At 45.7% G+C, this 21,671-nt stretch overlaps 1 protein-coding gene across 4 annotated transcripts in view; it reads left to right on the forward strand.

Moving 5' to 3' along the window:
- iqgap2 (IQ motif containing GTPase activating protein 2) overlaps positions 1–21,671 on the forward strand; it is a 385,400-nt gene that overhangs the window by 329,269 nt on the left and 34,460 nt on the right. For all 4 annotated transcript variants that reach the window (XM_085990677.1, XM_085990687.1, XM_085990695.1 and 1 more), the window contains 2 exons: positions 14,242–14,344; positions 20,650–20,791. In XM_085990677.1, the coding sequence (XP_085846803.1) occupies positions 14,242–14,344; positions 20,650–20,791 (245 nt within the window). The remainder of the gene's footprint in view (positions 1–14,241; positions 14,345–20,649; positions 20,792–21,671) is intronic.

Consider the following 21,671-nt stretch of genomic DNA (forward strand, 5'->3'; position numbering starts at 1 on the left):
GGTGAAGGGATGCTCAAAAGGCCAGAGGAACAAAGAGTTTGGGAGGGGTTGTAGTGCTGTGAACATTACAAAAATAGAGAGGTATGAAGCCATGAAGGGATTTTAAAGACATAGACAAGATAATGGCGAGCAGGACTTGGTGCGGGTAGGGTACACGCAGCAGAGTTTTGGATGACCTAAAGTTTACAGGGGAATGGAGGGTAACCAGGATGGCAGTGGAACAGTAGAGTCTGGAGATGACAAAGGTATGGATGAGAGTTTCAGCAGCAGAAAGGCTAAGGTAGGGGCGGAGGCAGGTGATGTTACAGAGATGGAAGCCTGCATCCTTTGTAATAGAGAAGATATTGGGTCTGAAGCTTGCTCGGATAAGAAAAACATTTAATTAAATGTTTGGAGTCTTTCGTTCCATTGTACTAGCTTCAGTTAAATGTGTTGTATTGCAGCCAAAATAAGTTTGTCATTAATTGTAAATAAGTACATTTAAATATTTTTATTTGTATTGCTTTAAAGAAGTGATGATACAATGGATATATGCTGGCTCACAGTAAACCATGCTGTAGAAACGACGTGGTTATTTGCAAGTGTGTGCCGTTTTGGAATATTCAGTTCCTCTTTCCGAGAGAAGTGACGGCAGCTCTGGGGCGGTAACTGCATGGGAAAAATTACTACTTGTGCAAAATTCTCAACTGTACTGCGATGGAAAGGGGTATCGGAAGCGTCCTTGGATCACTACTCTCCTGGGACCTGTCTTGTGTGATACTGATGGAGCCCTGGGGTACCCAATCGCCCACCTAGTCCATAAGTGGGCCAAGGGAACAAGTGAGAAAATAAAGGGATTTGTAACCATTGGGGGGGGAGGGGGGAGTGGAGAGTTACAAATGTAACAATACAGTCGCTCATCTGTGTGAAGGAAATCCACAGTGAATGATAATTGGGTGCAATCAGCTTGCTCTCGGAGTAAATATAGATAATTGTGGTGCTTGTTTAATGTAAAGAAGGACTGTCCAAGAAAAGGATTGCCAAACTCCCTTTGTTTCTAAAGAAGTTTATGCCTTTTTAAGAATCTAAAATTATTACTTTTTTTTTTTTTAAAGCATTTTGCAGGTTGGTGACATATCTTAAACTGGCATGTTGCAGCTTTTTGAACCGGTTGGGTTTGACTAATGAAACATCTCCTCTGTCTGTGTCATCCATTTTAATTAAACACAGCTTGCTTTATGTGTGGATAAATCTGCTTTTGACTAATTCTAGTTTATCCCCACTGCTGGTGGAACTCTCTTATCTACACCTTCATCACCTCTACACATGACTTCTCCAACACTTTCCTCGCTGTCAGCCACCCTCCAAAAATTCCAAATCGTCCAAAACTATGCCGTCTGCATTAACAGAAACTTCACATGGACATTGGCTAAACCTCTCAAGTGCCTACCCTGTGTGTTGTTGGTTGGTATGCTTGCAGTAGGAGGAGTGTGAGGGGTGGCTAGTGAGATGGGGAAGTGATAATGTAGATAGAGAGGGATGGGTGGAGGTGCAAGGTAAGTTGGTGTGAGTAAGGATGTGGATGTGATGAGTGGCACAGCAGGATGAGGTTGAGTTTGGCTTGGCAGTAATGTTTCGTGATCTACTGAGATCATTGAAAGGTTTGCGCCACTGCAGCCTGGTCCTCCTGACGACATCCCTGCTTGTGCCCTCCTGTGCAATCAGGCTGTGTTGATCTCCTGGGGAGGTCTCTTCTGCCCATTGGAAGGGAAGAGAACCTCCCTGTGGGCTGTGACTCCCTCCATAAGCATATGGAGGAAGTCATGTGCGAGCCTGGGTGCAGCCATGCACCTCTGTGCAGTGCTCGTCAGTGTTTGCAGCACCTCAATACTGTAGAACACGGACGGCACAACTGTCAATCAATTTGGACATGGCCCCTTTAAGGAAACTGGCTAATCAAATCAAATCAAATCAACTTTTTATTGTCATTGTTAGTGCACAAGTGCAGTACAACGAAATGTAGGCTTGCGGCTCCCGAGAGTGTACAATTTGGATTAGGACACTTAAACATTTCAACATACATTTGTACATATATATTAGCATAAATATGACCATAATAAAGTGCATCGGCAGATGTGCAGGCTTTAGTGTTTATTTGTGGAGTTCAGTAGGATGACAGCCCTGGGAAAGAAGCTGTTCCTAAATCTGGTCGTACGGGTGCGAATGCATCTGTAGCGTCTTCCAGATGGTAGGAGGGCGAACAGACTGTGGCTGGGGTGGGTAGGGTCTTTGATGATGGACCGTGCCCTCCGTAGGCAGCGTTTCTGATATATATGTTCTATGGTCGGTAGCCGGGTGCCGGTGATGCGTTGGGCAGTTTTGACTACCCGCTGCAGGGCTTTCCGGTCATGGGAGCTACAGCTGCCGTACCATACCGTGATACAGTTTGTCAGGATGCTCTCTATAGTGCAGCGGTAGAAGTTAGAGAGGATCGGGGGTGACAGATTACATCCCTTCAGCCTCCTCAAGAAATATAGGCGCTGCTGGGCCTTCTTCACCAGAGAGGAGGTGTTGAGGGACCAGGAGAGGTCTTCCGTGATGTGGACTCCAAGGAACTTAAAGCTGGCCACCCTTTCCACCTCCGCCCCATTGATGTGGATGGGGGTGTGACTTCCGCCTTTGGACTTCCTGAAGTCCACGATTATTTCCTTTGTTTTCTTGGTGTTAAGGGCCAGGTTGTTGTCGGCGCACCACTTCACGAGATGCTGGACCTCCTCCCTGTAGGCTGACTCATCGTTGTTGGTGATCTGGCCTACTACCGTGGTGTCATCTGCAAACTTGATGATGGTGTTGGAACCATTAACAGCCACACAGTCGTGGGTGAAGAGGGAGTAGAGGAGGGGGCTCAGCACACATCCTTGTGGGGCCCCCGTGTTCAGGGTCAGGGGGGGGGGGGGGGGAGGTGTGGTTGCCTAATTTGACAGACTGGGGTCTGTTTGGAAGTCCAGGGTCCAGTTGCAGAGGGAAGTGTTCAGGCCAAGAGTTTGGAGTTTGGTGGCCAGCTTGTTGGGGACGATAGTGTTGAATGCTGAGCTGTAGTCTATAAACAACATTCTGATATAGGTCTCCTTACCATCTAGGCGCGTCATCAAATGATGTCATCAGAACCGCTTTCTATTAATTGGCCGGGAACCCTGCAGGGCGGGCTTAACAAACCTAATCAACGAAAAATCACTTGGAGAGTGCGGGCTGCAGCGGGCTGGGACCGTAACGCCGCCCCGGACCCGCCTCGGCCAGTGAAATCGCAGCCCTTGTCTCCAGATTACTCCATAGCCTCGCCCCCACCTTGCACCTGCAACATCCCCACCCACATCTTCTTACTCTAGTCTCCGGTGCGTCCCTTCGACAGCTTGTAAAGTGTCAGCTGTGGCTCAGTTGGTAGCACACTCGCCTCTGAGTCAGAAGGTTGTGGGTTCAAGTCCCACTCCAGGGACTTGAGCACAAAAATCTAGGCTGACACTCCAGTACAGTGCTGAGGGAGTGCTGCATGTCGGAGGTGCCGTCTTTTGGATGAGATGTTAAATCGAGGCCCCGTCTGCTCGCTCAGGTGGACGTAAAAGATCCCACGGCACTATTTCGAAGAGGAGCAGGGGAGTTATCCCCGGTGTCATAGCCAATAATCAACATCACTAAAACCAGATTATCTGGTCATTATTAGGTAATGCTGGGAACTTGCTGTGTGCAAATTGGCTGCTGCACTTCCTACGTTACAACAGTGACTACACTTCAAAAAGTACCTCATTGGCTGTAAAGTGCTTTGGGACATCCGGTGGTTGTGAAAGGTGCTATATAAATGCAAGTCTTTTTTTTTTCTTTTTCCCTTGCCTTCCCCACTCCACCTTTGTTGGCAGAGCCATGAGCAGCTTCACCCCCTATTCTTTGGAATTCCTTTCCCAAACTTCTCCACCTCTGTCTCCCTCGACTTTTAAAAGCCTTCTTATAGCACTTGTCTTTGGCCAAGCTTTGAGGTCACTGCTCCTGATACTCCTGCAAAAGCACTCCTGTTTCTCGTCTGTCAAATGCTATATTAATGCATGTTGTTTTTCCTGTTACTTATCCTTTTTGCTGAACCAGCAGTATATTCCACACTTTGTGCATCATTTTCCTCTACTGCCACAGAATTCTAAAGTATGTTTGGGACTGAAAAAAGCTTCATCTTCCTGTGTTTATATTAGCTAATTTCTCTTGAACCTTGTGCTAATTGTCAGAAGACTTCATACAACTCTGTGGAATGAGTAGAGTCTTGTATTTTACCATCCTGGCTCTGAGGGACTGCTCTGTGACAATGATATATTCATAATGTAAAGAAACTACTGTGCATTCAGCATAAGTCATTTGCCTAATTGGCAGACAAATACTCCTTTATGCAAATATCGATAGCAAAGATACTTTCCCCTATGAACTCCTGTGTTGCAACAATCATGTTTGCCACGTGATCTCCCCCAACTGGCAATGGTTCAGGATTTGCACCTCCTTTTGTTCCTGTTGGTAGTTCTATCTCTGTTCTACACCTAGAAAAGCTTGTTCAACTCACCATTTTATCTGTTAATATTCCCACAATTCATTAATGGCTAAACATTCAACTTTATTAAATGTTGTCTTTTCTAATCTGTTTAAAGAGTCCTTATGATGCGTTTTGCTCGTTTCTGCATTTGATACGCTGGAATCGGATTGTGGTTTGCTTCCATTTTCAATTCTTCAATCAAAATGTGATTCAACTATTTTCTAATTAACCTCTTCAGCATGCTTACTGGTTGGTCCCTGTGGATCAAATCTAAAAATTGCACATCCATCATGGAGATGAGCCTTGCTGACAAATAATTAGTAGAGAATCAGATATTGCAATACATCCCAACACCTTTCTGGGTGACTCATTTACTTCTGTCCTGCCTTACTGTTCCATGCCTGGACTCTTGCATTACAGTGAAGGAGGCCCAGAAGACAGTAAGCTCCAAGCTTTGACATGACATCTAGTGGATTTTTATTTAAAAACACATTGCTTCTGGACGTAATCCCATGGGCGCTTCTTCCATTTAATTGTAATGAGTTTCCACTTTGTTGCGTGCAGAGTGTTAACATCTTTTCCAGAAGGAACAAAGCATATTTGTCCATCTAAGTCTTTCCTATGGACCTAAACTGTAGCCAAATTCTTCATTTTAAACAGAATAACATAGATGCCAACTGCCTACTTTCAGAACAGGTGGTCAGTTTTTTGCTCCCCTGGTCAGATATCCCTGTCCGAGCGCTTTGCTCCTCTGGTCAGATATCCCTGTCCGAGCGCTTTGCTCCTCTGGTCAGATATCCCTGTCCGAGCGCTTTGCTCCTCTGGTCAGATATCCCTGTCCGAGCGCTTTGCTCCCCTGGTCAGATGTCCCTGTCCGAGCGCTTTGCTCCCCTGGTCAGATATCCCTGTCCGAGCGCTTTGCTCCCCTGGTCAGATATCCCTGTCCGAGTGCTTTGCTCCTCTGGTCAGATAGCCCTGACCGAGCGCTTTGCTCCCCTGGTCAGATATCCCTGTCCGAGTGCTTTGCTCCTCTGGTCAGATATCCCTGTCCGAGCGCTTTGCTCCTCTGGTCAGATAGCCCTGTCCGAGCGCTTTGCTCCCCTAGTCAGATATCCCTGTCTGAGTGCTTTGCTCCCCTGGTCAGATAGCCCTGTCAGAGCGCTTTGCTCCTCTGGTCAGATAGCCCTGTCCGAGCGCTTTGCTCCTCTGGTCAGATAGCCCTGTCAGAGCGCTTTGCTCCTCTGGCTTTTTGTCCAACCCTGCTTTGTCCTACTATTGGCGGCAGAGCATTCAGTTGCCTCAGTCCTACTCTTTGGAACTCCCTATTTAACCACTCCACTTTTTTGTTTACAAGACCCAGCTTCCAGTCACTCTCCTAATATCCTCCCTCCTGGTTCAGTGTCCATTCTCCTTGCACCTATTTGTGAAGCACCTTGGGACGTTTTCTTATATGTGGTGCATTGTATAAATTCAAGTTATATATACCAACACTGCTCGAGCAAGATGCCACTTAAGAATAAGCACAAGAGATACTGACTTTTTTTCAGAATTATTGGGTAGTGTCCTTTAAGTTATCCTTTAAATTGGATATCCTAAATACTTGAAAACCATACAAATTAGTTTATTTACAGAAACAACCTTTATAAACTGTGATTCCTTAATACATTTCTTAGGTAGAAGATTCCTGTTGACTGCTTTACTTTGTTCGAAGACTCCCAACCACATCCTCTGCCAGCTTGTTCTGTCCTTTACAATGGTCTGACACGGTCAGCAGTGCGCATCAAGTGAATGTGTCGGCACACTGGGGTTTGTGTGGATGTAGTTGACACAGCTGTTCATTGCCAAAGCTTCTATTTTTAGATTGTGCCTGCTGCTTTGTTTAAAAGGGCTTTGAATGAACATGATAAAAGATCATTGTGATCTTTCTCCTGCTGTGAATTCATTGATAATTTCCATTCTGCTGTTCTATTTCTGCATTAATTTTGTTTAGATAGGAAAACTCATTGAATGATTTTACTTGACAGCTCTCCACCTCCCCCATTGTTTTTGCTTTTCTAACCGTGGTGAATTGTAGTTTCATAAGCGTTGGCAGCCCTCCAGTGCCTTGACCAAGTGGCCATTCTTCATGTGCAAGCTTATAAAGTGAGTTTTGGCAGGCTGTTTAGTGGTTTTTAACCAGCTACTGGGAGATGCAGGAGCACATTGGGGAACTCCGGACTTTCTGACTTTTCCCTGCCTGTAGGAGGCACTTGACCTCTGTTCACTCGCACCCACAGTGATGCAGATGAAGCTTGGACTTGGCAGCTCGGAGCTTCAAACCTGTGCCCTACCCTCTGCCAACACATTGATGTTCCAATATACTGTGCCACTGAACCACCCACTGTTATGTTTTCCCAATTTTTTAATATCCCACGGTTGAAATACAGCCTCTTGGTGCTTTCTCAACTTCCTGAGGGTACATAAAATTCCCTGCCCTCAACGTGGCACAGTGATTGGAGATACCGCTTGAACTCTGGGGTTTAATTAATTGGGAAAAATAGAACACAATAGCATTGAACCATCATTTTCTCCTCTGCTTCTGATGCTTCCCCCATTGTGTTTCCATCTTGAGTTCTCTTCCCTCACTTAGTGCCTTCCCAGGCCCAAGCCTCGCAGCCGCCCTTCTTCCTGTCCAGATATATATGCATTAGAAAGCAGGGCTCCCTCCTGTGCTCACCATTGCAATGAAGAACAGATAGATCTCAGGAATACTGTTCTGAGGCAGGTCTATATGGCATCCCTTCAAGAAAATAAACCATAATTGCAATAACGAATAGATCAGTTTGAGTGAAACAGGCAATCATAACCTTGCATCGCAATCGCCTTCCCTAGATCCATCTTGCTTCAAGGTTAAGAAAGAGCATCTGGTGCAAAGGAAGAAATCAGTCTCATTGAGTGTCCTGGTTATTACCTATATCACTTGAGCACACACAAATGCTATTGACTAGAGTGCTGCATAGGAGTTTCATGCATGTTTTGGTTTGCTGTGAAATTCTTAATGGCTTAAAGTCTGAATTTTATCCAGATCAATGGATGAAGAAAGGTTCTGGTTGATTATAGTGAGGCTTCTGAACCAATGCTGTGTGGATACTGCTGCTTTTTGCTGAGAAATTAATTCAGTCCAATCTGTGGACACCACGCAGACTCCATCAGTACTGCTCCCCTGCATTTCTATTTTGAGATGTGCCTGAACAGTGCAGGAAAGGATGCCTTCCTGCCCTAGTTTTATTTCCTCTTTCAGACACTCCAGCTGGGACTGAAGGGAAGCTTGAGAAGAAGCTGATAAAGTGGTTACAACTAGCACAAATTGCTCCATGAGGACTGATGAATTTGAATGCCAGTTGGAGCCAGATTTCAAACTATAATCCTTTGGTTGGGAATGCACTACTTTGTCAGATCCAACCCTATGTTGCATGTTATTAATCCTGCTGAAATTTACCAGGTTTTCCTTGTGGGTCTGAGCAACATTTAAGGTGATTAGAACTATGTCTGTAAAAACACATTTTCTTACCATTGACGGTGACCTAGCCAGCCCAAGCAAATAAACCTTCAGCAAGGTGTATGTAATTCTTTTAAGCAAAAATATTCAGGAGATACCTAGAGCAGGTTGTAAATTGTTCTGGTCTAGTGGAACCCTGCAATTTAAAATAGTTATCCTTTGAAGTTGTTTCCTTCCCAGATTGCTGTGCACAATGATCCTGTATGTAAAATATTTGGATCTTTGCCAGTCTGTCTGTGCAGGTTCTATAAAACATGGAGTCTATTAGAACTGAAGGTTTTTTCTTTTAAATTGAGCAATAATGCACTGATTGTGAAGCACCGTACTAATCAACAGTATAAGGCCAGCAGTAAAATGTATGTATAAGGCTTCTGAAACGCAAGCGCATGTCATTCGTAAAACTGAAGACATAATATAATAGCACTTGTGTGTTTTCTTCTAATGTCCCTCTGATTAAGGTGATGATTAATTATATTACATAGAATGTACAGCACAGAAACCAGCAATTTGGCCCAACAGGTCCATGCCAGTGTTAATGCTCCACATGAGCCTCCTCCCACCCCTCTTCATCTCACCCCATCAGCGTAACCTATTCCTTTCTCCATCATGTGTTTATCTCGCTTTCCCTTAAATGCATCTATGCTATTTGCCTCAACTACTCCTTGTGATACAGGAAACTTTGTGCTATCCAGCACTGACAGGACCGAGCTGCTGCCGTTCCCTCAAAACTGCCGGACACTCCAGAGCTAATGTTGAAATATACGGAGATTTTCATCTCCGTATGAATCAACAAACCCTGTTGCTTAGCAACAGCCTCTAAACAGTCAGCAAGCGTCTCTGTAGTGTCTCCAGCTGAAGCTGTTGCTTAGCTACAGACCTTGCAGAGCTTGACTGTTCAAAAAAAGCAAAGAAAAGAAACGAAAAGAATAAAAAACGGCTCCTGATTTTTGCCGGTGGCTCCAGCTTGCCGGACGGTTCGCCTCCGGATAACTCAAAGTTTCCTGTAGTAAGTTCCACATTCTAACTACTCTCTGGGTAAATAGGTTTCTCCTGAATTTCCTATTGGATTTATTAGTGACTATCTAGTATTTATGGCCCCTGGTTTTGGTGTCCCCACACTGCATGAGTTCCAGCATGCCAGTGACAAACTAATACATTATTGAACTCCAACATTATCATGTGTTTTGGTTTCAGCCTCACCAGATTGAAGAGCAGGGACCATTGGCAGTGAAAAGTAATTTTGCCATGCAATGTTTTATCAACTAATCTGCCATTACCTAGGACTCTAGGATGACTTTTAATGGTTGTAGCCAGTTTAATCCGAACGGGTCTATCGGTTATATACTGCAAAATATTTAGTCAGTTCAGGCTGCTTTATCAATTTTGGTTCATATTCTGTCATCTCCTAGATAAACAGTGAAGTAATTTTTGGGGAGGACGGATGACCACCTTCCCATTTGGCCTGTTTACTGGCTCATCGTAACCCTGCTGATCCCACTATCCACATCATAATATTGTGCATTGAAAATACACACAAATCGCCATGCTACTAACATGGATTTCTGTTTGTAAATGCATAGCTTGATGATCGCCACAACATACTGAGGGCAGATAACCCAAGCAAGCATGGCTCTATATTTAATGCACATATCACCTGTCCGTTTAATGACCCAACAGTGGCATTTGTTTTAACCTCCAACACCTCTTCCCATCAAGACTAAATTGCTTTACAGTCCAGTTTCATACCATATCTGGTTCCATGAAATCAGCTGAGGTAGTGGTCTCTTCCATTCAATTCAGCCATCATGGCTGTTTTTGTCTCCAACATCGCCAGTGAGAGAAGGGTCCAAATTTAAAGTACTGGCCGCTGTGACTCCACCTGTTATTTCTCCTTCTGCCTGTGACTGCACAGAAATCCAACTGCCTCCCCCACCCCCGCTCTGAAAACAACTCCTGGCACAGTGGAGGAAAGTAGTAATACCGTAGCTGAGGAGGGGAATGTGGCTTGATCTCACTCAAACAGCGAGAGGGAAAGTAAACATACAGCCTGAATGCCCACACACACACACGCACACTTTTCTCGCTTGGCATTCTGGAAATTATTGTTGGTACGTGTGTCCAAAAAAATTATCTTTGAACCTGAAGCAGGAAGCTGCACACTCTATAAAAGATAATCATTGTGATAATAATAATAACTTCTGGGAAGTTATGTCATCACTTCCTGTGAACTGTGAACTATGAACTGTGTACATACCTCACTTCCTGCCATATGTCATTTCCTGTTGGACTGGTATAAATACTGGACTGTTCAGTATTGTAAGAGGCTTCTACCAGAGGCATGGTAAAGACCTCTCTTGTATATAGTGTGTTTATAAGTTACTTAAAGCTTACTTTAAAGTTACTTGATGGTAAGACTCCTTTTTCTTACATCAATCATTTTGCTCTGTATGGGCACAGATCATATTGGGAATTGGTTGCTGATGGAGCCCGTTAAATCTTTTAAATAATTTTGTACCACATCAAATCCCAGAAAGATTGACCACTTTTTATAATACAATGTCTTGTGTCTCGTGTATGTTGAGTCAGTTGTTTACATTGTGGGCATCAGTCACTTCTTTTCTTCCTCATTAATTACATATTTTAATTGTTGATTTTTCTCCTTTTTAATGGATTATTTGCACCAAAGCTTTCTCCCAATTTCAATTTTCTCCCAAACACAGCAAAGTATAGCTGTCAGAGGTTCTCCCTCACCCTACTAAACATCTTGTAGAACAGATTTAAAAAAAATCAAATCTTGCTGATAAATGTGACGCCAACAGATTCTCTCCCCACTTATCTGAAATGGCATGGCCTATCTCACCAAGCCTCGAACCATCCTCTCTGGGACCACCCTCCCCCGGCTTTGTTTTTTAATCCCCGTTCACCAGTTGATTCTTCATGCTCAGAGGCCCAATGTAAACAGACAATGTGCAAGCATAGGAGTTCAGCTCTGATGTAAAAGATTATAATTCCCAAGATTTAACGGGCTCCATCAGTAACCAATTCCCAATATGACCTGTGCCTTCAATGCATCCCTAAAGGCATATGACTCTTGTCTTTCCATTCAAGACCACGCTTACTGAAATGCTGCATTTCCAACCTGGGTGCCCCACTCAAATCCAGCCGAGTGTCTTACTTCCCTGCTTAACTCAAGTTTTCTCCATCAGCAAAGCCACAGCTAGTGTATACATACGACTTTTGTCAGTCGACCCCCAAAAAAGGCTTTGCACACAGATTTCTAGTTTACAATTATATCTGAGTTTTCCTCATACTTGGGTTGCTTTCAAACCGCCTCTTAAGTGTGCTTTGCCAGAGAATGTTGCTCCGTTTTCTAGTTTGGTTTTAGTGACTTTTCCCCACAGAAATAAACTAGGACCTTCTGCGTTTTATTTTGACTTCTTTAATAAACTCAGTGGCCTAGAAATTCACTATAGCCCCGTTTGGGGCGCCAGCCTCGCCAGGGTAGTGCCCCGGAAGCTGTCGTGGCCGCCTGCCAGAAATTCAGTTTGCGCGGCGCTGCTGGAGGCGCCCCGCATCCCTCTTGGGGCGCTGCAGTTGAATATCGCTGCGCAACGTGCCGCAGCGCCACACGCTGCGGCACGGCGCACTGCGGTACTGCAGGCCTTCCTCCCCTCCTTAAAGGGGAGGGGCCTTGTGCTGCGCGATCGAGGATCGCGAGTGCTGGCAAAAGAGCCCGGCACCGAGGAGAAGTGCCGGGCTCTTGGAACGCAGTCGGCACTCCGCGGAGGGGGGGGCTCAGGAGGCCGGGGACGGCAGTGCGGAGAGGTGCTGGCAAAATGGCCGCCCTGCACCTCCTTTAATTAGCGCCTCTACCGCCGCAGGTAGGCCCCCTTGAACCGGTCGCAAATAGCATCCGGCGTTAAAGCAGGGGGCGCATCTAAATATTGCGATCGGGGCATTAGCGGGGCCGCTGCGCACACTGATGACGTCATCGGTGGCGGCGCAGCGCTAACGGCTAGCGCCGCCATTAGCGTTCCGCTGAATTTAGCGGGAGGCGTGGCCAGTGGCTTCCGATCCACTTAGCACCCTCTTAAGGCGCTAACGAGTGGTGCAGCCCACTGAATTTCTAGGCCTGTATGTCTATTGCATGTGTTTCCCTTTACTGTACTTGCTGTCCCACTTCCTCAATGCAAAACATCACACTCCTGTAACTGCAATTTCAAAGTAAGCTAGCGCTTATGTACAAGCTGCTGCAAATTCCCTGGCATAACTCAGGAAAGTGTTCATGAACTATAATTGCAAAGAATAACAAACTAGTGTATGCTTCTCAGCTGACCATACTTTGCCCCTCCTTTCAATGCATATTCTTTAATTTATTAGGGCTTTGCAAATGTATTGCAGAAAGTAAAAGACTGCAACATGTCAGGATAAACCAGCGCTAGCTATAGTACAAAACTTAAATCAAGAATGTTGAGGTTTTGCATTAGAAGTTAATGGTCTATAAAATAAAATAAGTTAAACTTTGAGGTTTTCTTGTAAATTCTTGTGTATTTTTGTGGTAAACTTTCCTCAGTATTTACTGAGCACAGCTTTATTTTTACCACAAAAATGTTAAGCTGCCGCATTGCCTGGCATGATGGGCAATTAGTACAACTGCTATGCAAAAACATTTGGTAACAAATATTTATCATCATATTAACACTAGGAAGAACTACTGTACCAAGATTTAGTGATTCATATACTGTATTGCATCAACTTTTGAGATTTTAAAATGTTACCACGATTTAAACCTGTCACTTGTGTTCAGAGCCACAGAATAAGGGGCAAATGCAGGTTCAAGTCCTTGGCATGGTTCTTGACCTCAAGTGATGCCGAGAGAGCCTTCCTGAAAGGGAATGTAATTCGCAAATTAATTTCAATGTTGTTAAGGGTGAGATGTTGCATTTTGGTAGGAAGAATAAGGAGGCCACCACATACTGCTTGGATAATTGGAGAGTAAATGGGGTATGGCAGCAAATGATCTAGGGGTACAGATATACAAATCACTGAAAATAGCAATGCAGGTTAATAAGGCCATTAAGAAAGAAAAGCAAATGAAGCACTGGAGTCCATTTCTAGTGGGATAGAATTGAGAAGTTGTGTTAAACTTCTATCGAACCTTGGTTAGACCCCACAGAGTACTGTGCACCATTCTGGTCTCCATATTATAAAAAGGATATAGAGGTACTGGAGAAGATGCAAAATAGATTCAAAAGGATGATACTAGAACTGAGAGGATATACTTATCAGGAAAGGCTGAACAGACTGGGGCTCTTTTTAGAAATGAGAAGGCTGAGGTGTGATCTAATAGAGGTCTTTAAAATTATGACGGTGTTTGACAAGGAAGATGTTTCCACTTGTGGGGAGACAAAAACTAGGGGCCATAAATATAAGATAGTCACCAATATTTCCAATAGGGAATTCAGGAGAAACGTCTTTACCCAAAGATTTGTAAGAATGTGGAACTCGCTATCTCGAGGAGTAGTTGAAGCAAATAGCATAGATGCATTTAAGGGGAAGCTAGATAAGCACATGAGGGATGAAGGAATAGAAGGATACGCTGATGGGGTGAGATAAAGAGGGGTGGAGGAGGCTTGTGTGGAGCACAGTAGAGCAGTTGGGCCAAATGGCCTGCTTCTGTGCTGTAGAATATATGTAACCTGCAGCATCTTCCAGCAGCATGAAGGAAAATGAAAAAAGTCACACATAGGCCGTCCTCACTCCCTAGTACTATTAGCATCTGACTACAAGGGACATTGGCGGTCTGGAAGCAAACTAAGCATCAGTCCACTCTTCGGCAAGTATCAGGCCAGATAGACAAAAGTAAAAGGGAAATGTGAAAACTTTATAAAAGAGAAATGGACTAAAACACTCCCATAAAAATGCATACTGCATTCCATGCTGGACTGTCGGTAAGAGTTATTGATTGTGATTTTTAAATACATTTTTTCAAGTTGATGCATGTACTATTTTTTTAAGCAGATAACGGAGACTGCACATTGGTATTCAGTTTGTCGGGTTTTTTAGTTAATTTTATTTTACAGTTTGTTATGAATATAATGTGGATAGTTTAAACTGGTGAGAGATTTGTGACCCAGTCTAATTCTTCTCCTTGTGACAGCTGCTGTTAGAGCACCAGGAAGCTATTTCGCCAGATCATAATGACCTATTGCATGAGCTCCTGGAAGGATTAGGAAGTGTACCTGATGTTGAAAGTCTGATTGGTGAGTAATTTAAGAATTGACACTAGATTTTTGTTTTAGGGTAAGAAATAAATTCAGCCAGCGTGAATAAAATTATCTCTTTCAAAAATTGAAAAAAAATAGAAACCTATGCTTACTAGGATTTTAGATATAGCCATAGTGAAATTCTTGTGCATTTCAAAATAAGCATTTTTCTGTTTGCTCCAATATTTTTATGCTTAAAAATGAATTACCCAGTAATTTGAATTAAGCAACAAAATAACACAGCATATTGGAAATTTAGTGAACAAACAAACTTGCATTTATATAGTGCCTTTACTAACCTCAGGGCATCCCAAAGTGCTTCACAGTCAATGAAATACTTTTAAAGTGTAATTACTGTAATGTAGGCAAATGTTAGGGACCAGATTTTGCCGTACTACTAATACTGGTGAGGCTGTCGGCACTCGCAATTATTACAGGGTAAAACTGACAGCAACTTATGGCGTCCGAACATGCGCAGTTAAGCACAGAAATCCGGAAGTCGCTGTCGGTGATACCCTGCTCCTCCATGGGCTGTGCTGTTAGTCTTCGCCGATAGAATCAATACAGAGATCACTGTGATGGCGTTATCTTAGGCTAATTACCCACTATTCTCACTCTAAAGACAGATGAAGTTAGGGCTTGCACAATCAGGAGTAACTGAGTTTTTAATGAAAGAAAAAAAGAAAGACTTGCATTTATATTACTCTGTTCACAACCACTGGACGTCCCAAAGCGCTTTACAGCCAATGAAGTACTTTTTTTTTTTTTTTTTTAAGTGCAGTCACTGTTATAATGTAGGAAATGGCTTAATAAGTGATAATTACTGCTGAACAACCTCTCCTGGCTTTGAAAAAAATATTTTACAAGTGTGGAGTCTCATTTCCCTCAAAATTAATGTTGCAAAAATTTTTGTTTTTCCTCCTGTCTCTCCCTTAATCCCATGTTATGTCCCAATCTTTTTTTCGCTTCCTGTACAATGATTTAAATGTAATTTATATTTCCTGGTTTTTACTTCCTGCTTTGCAGTCTGCTTATCTGAGGATTTTTCAATCTGATTGGTTGAAGAGCCTCACTGCTGCTTGACCTGCTCACAGATGCCACAGATCCTCTGTAGAGGGCGTAGCATTGGATTAGACACCTGAAAACTAGAAATCTCCAATGAAAAGCCCACGTAAAGTGTCTGGGCAACTGTACGCGAGGTGAACAGCAAAAGCTGTTCCTCCGTCATTCACGGCAAAATTCAGGCCAATGTTGTTTTAAATTGAATTGTCAGAAAATTTGAATGAAGCTGTTAAATTGGGAGTTGACTGTACATTTCAACAACATAAGTGCACCAATCTATCCTATTAACCATTATTCCTTTATTCTGGAAGCCTTCTAACTACACTTTACACAACCATTACTATGTTATCCAGTACCCAAATCGGGGAGAAAGGATGAGTTTGTCTGTTATTTGAGTCTGTAGCATGTGGTATGCATTAAACAGGACAGTGTTGGGCCTTTTATTTAATGGGATGGGGGTTTAAGTTGTACATCTTGTTGCTGTTGAGTAGGGGCTGTATTCTAGGACTAATAGTCAATTTTATTTCTACGCCACGTGCTTCACATAGAGGGCTGGTTGATGCGCTATCAATTACTCATAAAAGACTGAGAGTTAGAAGAGTAACTAAAGGCTTTTATTAACAACAGAATGGAGGTCTGCCTCGCGTGGTCGACCGGTCCAGGATACCAAGGGCTGGGGAGCAGTCACCTTTATACTAGAACCTGTGGGAGGAGTCAGCCGAGGCATGTCCAGGCATGTACACAGTGGAATACAAACAGGACAAACAGGAATACAAACAGTGGTTTACCACATTCACCCCTTGTTTAAAATTGAGTCCGGCGGGGTGAAGTGTATTAAAAGTTAGTGTATTGGAGTCTCTCCGGAGGTCTTGTCTGCCGCTGTGATCGGCGTGGCGACGGCAGGGGTAGTGGAGCTTCCGGCGTCGAGTCCTGCGTAGGCTGTGGCACAGGCGTGTCGTCCTCGTAGATGTCGAGCGGGTCGCGGGGCCCAGGCCTGCCGTCTGCTGGGGCTGGATATCGGATCGTGGGGGGGGGGTGGTAGTGGGTAGTGGGTTACTGTGGTCCCCGAGGGTGCAAGGTCTCTTATGGAGACTGTGTCCTCCCGCCCGTCCGGGTATGCGATGTAAGCATACTGGGGGTTGGCGTGGAGGAGGTCGACCCTCTCGACCAGGGGGTCCGTTTTATGGGTCCTCACGTGTCTTTTCAGTAGGACCGGCCCTGGGGACGTCAGCCATGGCGGTAGCGATGTCCCCGATGTGGACTTCCTTGGGAAGACAAACATTTTCTCATGAGGGGTGGCGTTAGTGGCAGTGCAGAGCAGTGACCGAATAGAGTGGAGCGCATCGGGGAGCACATCCTGCCAGCGGGAGGTTGGAAGGCCCCTAGACTTTAAGGCTAGCAGGACGGCCTTCCAAACTGTCGCATTTTCTCTTTCCACCTGTCCGTTCCCCCGGGGCTTGTAACTGGTGGTCCTGCTTGTGGCAATACCCCTAGTTAGCAGGTACTGACGGAGTTCGTCGCTCATAAACGATGAGCCCCGGTCGCTATGGATATAGCTGGGGAAGCCGAACAGGGTGAAGAGGTTGTTCAGACATTTAATGACCGTGGCACTGGTCATGTCCGGGCAGGGGAAGGCGAACGGGAAACGGGAGTACTCATCAATAATATTGAGGAAGTACACATTGCGGTCGGAGGAGGGGAGAGGCCCTTTAAAATCAATGCTCAGGCGCTCGAAGGGGCGAGTGGCTTTTATCAGGTGGGCCCTGTCTGGTCTATAAAAGTGTGGTTTGCACTCAGCGCAGACTTGGCAGTTCCTGGTCATGGTCCTGACCTCCTCAATAGAGTAAGGCAGGTTGCGGGCCTTGATGAGGTGGAAGAACCTGGTGACCCCCGGGTGGCAGAGGTCATTGTGGGCCTCCTTCTCAACAGCGGAGTGTCTGGTCTCCGGGCCTTGGAGGGTTCGTGAAAAGAAGGCCACGGGTCTCCCCGCCTGATTGAGGGTAGCGGCCAGGGCAAAGTCGGACGCGTCGCTTTCCACCTGGAAGGGGATGGATTCGTCCACTGCGTGCATGGTGGCTTTGGCAATGTCCTCCTTGATACGGTGGAAGGCTAAGCGGGCCTCTGCTGTCAAGGGAAAAGAGGTGGACTTGATCAGCGGACGGGCCTTGTCCGCATAGTAGGGGACCCACTGGGCGTAATAGGAGAAAAACCCTAGGCACCTCTTCAGGGCCTTGAGGCAGTGGGGCAGTGGAAGTTCCATAAGGGGACGCATCCGGTCGGGGTCGGGGCCGATGACTCCGTGTTCCACAACACAGCCAAGGATGGCGAGGCGGTTTGTGCGGAATATGCACTTCTCCTTGTTATATGTCAGGTTTAGGAGTTGGGCGGTGCGGAGGAATTTTTCGAGGTTTGCGTCATGGTCCTGCAAGTCACGGCCGCAGATGGTCACATTGTCCAGATATGGGAAAGTGGCCTGCAACGCATTTTGATCTACCATCCGGTCCATCTCCCTTTGGAAGATGGAGACCCCGTTGGTGACGCCAAAGGGAACCCTAAGGAAGTGATAGAGGCGGCCGTTTGCCTCAAAGGCAGTGTACTGGCGGTCCTCAGGGCGGATGGGGAGCTGGTGGTACGCTGATTTCAGGTCAATGGTCGAGAAGACGCGGTACTGCGCGATCTGGTTGACCATATCAGCTATACGGGGGAGTGGGTAGGCGTCCAGCAGGGTGTAGCGATTTATTGTCTGGCTGTAGTCGATGACCAGGCGCTGCTTCTCGCTGGTCTTAACGACCACAACCTGGGCTCGCCAGGGGCTGGTGCTGCCCTCAATAATCCCTTCTTTCAGGAGCCGCTCCACTTCGGTTTTAATGAAAACCCTGTCCCCGGCACTGTATCGCCTGCTCTTTGTGGCGATGGGCTTACAGTCGGGGGTGAGGTTAGCAAACAGTGGTGGGGGGGTGACTCTGAGTGTGGAGAGGTTGCACCTGGTGCGCGGCGGGCAATTTGGAAGCTGCTGGCTGCGGACTGTGAGTGGGGGTAGGGGTCCACCGTACGCCATCGTAACACTTTTAAGGTGGCACTGAAAATCTAACCCCAGCAGGACGGCAGCGCAGAGGTCAGGCAGGACCAGAAGTTTAAAATGATCGTACACGGTCCCGTCTACTACGAGTGTCACCACGCAGTAGCCGCCGATGTCCGCCGACTGGGACTCGGAGGCCATAGAAATCCGCTGTTGCGCAGGCAGGACTGGGAGAGAGCAACGCCGCACCGTGTCGGGGTGGATGAAGCTCTCCGTGCTCCCAGAGTCAAAAAGGCAGATTGTATCGTGACCATTTACCTTAATGTCCATTGTGGAACTGGCCAGTTGGTGCGGTCTCGCTTGGTCCAGTGTAACGGATGCCAGCGTAGGGGTCGGTGTGTCGCTGCGGGTATCAGATGAGGCGGTGTCGGGGGCCTGCTGCGTCCCGGCTGTCGTCCAAGATGGCGGCGTCCATGATCCCCATGTGGCTGGAGGCGTCCAAAATGGCTGCTGTACCGGTGATTCGCACACGGCCGGGGAGGTCCAAAATGGCGGCCCGCATGGCCCACACGCGGCGCTGCTGGGGATTCGGGGTGGCTTTGGCCCTGCAGACGCTAGCGTAGTGTCCCTTCTTCCCGCAGCCCGAGCAGATCGCGTTTTTCGCCGGGCAGCGCGCTCTGGGGTGTTTTGCCTGGCCACAGAAGTAGCATTTCTGGCCTTGGGGCACTGCTGTCTGGCCTTGGGACACTGCTGCGGTAGTTGGGCCGTTGTTGGGGTGTGGCTGGGGTGGCATGGCGCTATGAGGCGGTCCTACCGTGTCCCAGGCTGTCATTCCCCGCGGCGTCCACGGTGCAGAGGAGTAGGCATCCATGCCCTGGTAGGCTGCATCCAACGATAGTGCGAGTTCAGAGGCCTTGTTGAGGTCGAGGTTACTCTGCTCCAACAGTCGCTGTCGTGTGTAATTGGATCTGTGGCCCGCTACAAAAGCGTCCCGGATAAGTTCCTCTGTGTACACGGCGGCCTTTACATCCTTACAACCACAGGCCCGGCCAAGCACAGACAGTGCCTGAAGGTATTCCACGGTCGATTCCCCAGGTTGTTGTTTACGACTCCCCAGGAGGTGCCTGGCGTACACTTCGTTCACTGGGCGCGTGTACTGGTCCTTGAGCTTGATAGCATCCGCGTACGAGGTCGCGTCTTGGATGACCGAGTACACTCGGTGGTTCACTTTGGAGGTCAGGACATCCAGTTTGTCCTCGTCCGATTTGATTGCTGCGGAGGCGGTCAGGAATTTTTCGAAACACTTAAGCCAGTGAGTAAACTTGGTGGATGAGTCCGCCTCCCGATGATCTAAGTCCAGGCATGCTGGTGTGAGGATCTTCTCCATTATAAAAATGTTGTTAATAAAATTGATGCGCTATCAATTACTCATAAAAGACTGAGAGTTAGAAGAGTAACTAAAGGCTTTTATTAACAACAGAATGGAGGTCTGCCTCGAGTGGTCGACCGGTCCAGGATACCAAGGGCTGGGGAGCAGTCACCTTTATACTAGGACCTGTGGGAGGAGTCAGCCGAGGCATGTCCAGGCATGTACACAGTGGAATACAAACAGGACAAACAGGAATACAAACAGTGGTTTACCACACTGGTGCTGAGCAATAATAGGAGAGATGATCAAACATACAGTCAAAAAGACTTTTTAAAAACCGGGAGAGAAGTAGCTTCAAGGCTAATTGTGTCCAGAATATCTGCTGGTAGCAGATGGCTTTCAGATGGCATCTCAAACCCAGCTCCCAGACAATCCACACTTGCATAGTTAAAAAGCAGATTCAATTTCATGTGTTACGCTAAACACAGATTCTTAACTAATTGTACTCATTTTTACAACTGTTTGGAGATTTTTTTAATTCAGTTTTGTTTAACAATGCTTAGCTCGAGATCTGATATTCTTACTAATTTAAATGAGTTGCTGAGAATTTTCTGGCTTTACAATATGTCTTTGGTTAGACTCCTGAATGTGGTTCAGAAGTCTGTCCGAAATGAGAGAACTTCAGCAGATTCTATTCTTACAATGTGTTTGGATGTTGTATGCCTAGACAGCTGATGGTTTTTTTTCTATGCATTGCGTATCTTTGGGAACAGTCTAAACATATCTGGCCTCATGAGCCCAGAAAACAACAGTTACTGTTAATAAAACTGAATGCAATTTCTATCTTCCCAGGGGAGGGGGCTGTTGACCCGAATGACCCCAACAAAGAAAATGTACTTTCTCAGCTTGCAAAGACAGAAGTCTCGCTCACGCTGACCAGCAAGATTGAGTTGCGAGAGGGGGATGACAGAGACATGAAGAGTTTGATGATAAAGTAAGTTTTGTCCAAAAACAACCTACCATCTAGTTTTGCAGGCTAATTTTTCCCATTCTTTCTATCACTAAGTAAACGAGAGCAGGCAGGGGTGGGGAAGAATTCAGACTGTAAATTACTGGGGCATTCTGGGACACTTGACCGTGGTCAGTACAGTACTCTGTATAATGCATCTTAACTGTCCTATTATAATTGACAACCTAACAACAAGCAGTGCAATAGTGGTATACAAGACTCTCAAACTTATAAAATAAATTGTTTTGATGCTCTGGAAACCATGTTCCTGCCCAAGCATCAACTCAATTTGAGTCTTTCAATGCCTTGCTGATTGAGAGATTATAGTGTGTAATTTTGTTTTGCTATCTTTCTAAATACACTACCCTCATCAAGCAGCGCCACACAGTCCAGTAAAAAGGACCATTTTCCTTTGGCTGCAATGCTTTTCTTTTATGAGCACTCGCTGAGCCATATACTGCAACATCATTAGAGTATATACAGTCAGCAGCTCTGAATATTTACATGCTGTTTTTAAGTTCATGATTGTATTGCGTTGGAATTAGATATATTTTAATATAACACCAGTACACTGACGATCTGTGTAATTCTCGATCTGTAAATAAGACCCTCGTAATCTCGATGGTGACTAGCCTCAGCTTGCGTAATTGGAATTGTTGCTGGAATGTGTAGGCACAGTGATTGTTTATCAGTCATCTGTCTGAAAAATGTGTGTTTGTGTGAGACGAGATAGCTAGTTAGGTGATGGAATAGATAAGTGTAGCTGTTATGTGTTTGTGTCTGTGTTGTAAAATGGGATGTTTGGATACATGCTGAGTGTTGCGAATATTGTGACATGAATAGGCAGCAATTCCCTGGTTCTCGA

The sequence above is a fragment of the Somniosus microcephalus genome, chromosome 1, assembly GCF_052327205.1.
Source record: "Somniosus microcephalus isolate GS21.2 chromosome 1, FLI_Smic_1.0, whole genome shotgun sequence".
Lineage (NCBI taxonomy): Eukaryota > Metazoa > Chordata > Chondrichthyes > Squaliformes > Somniosidae > Somniosus > Somniosus microcephalus.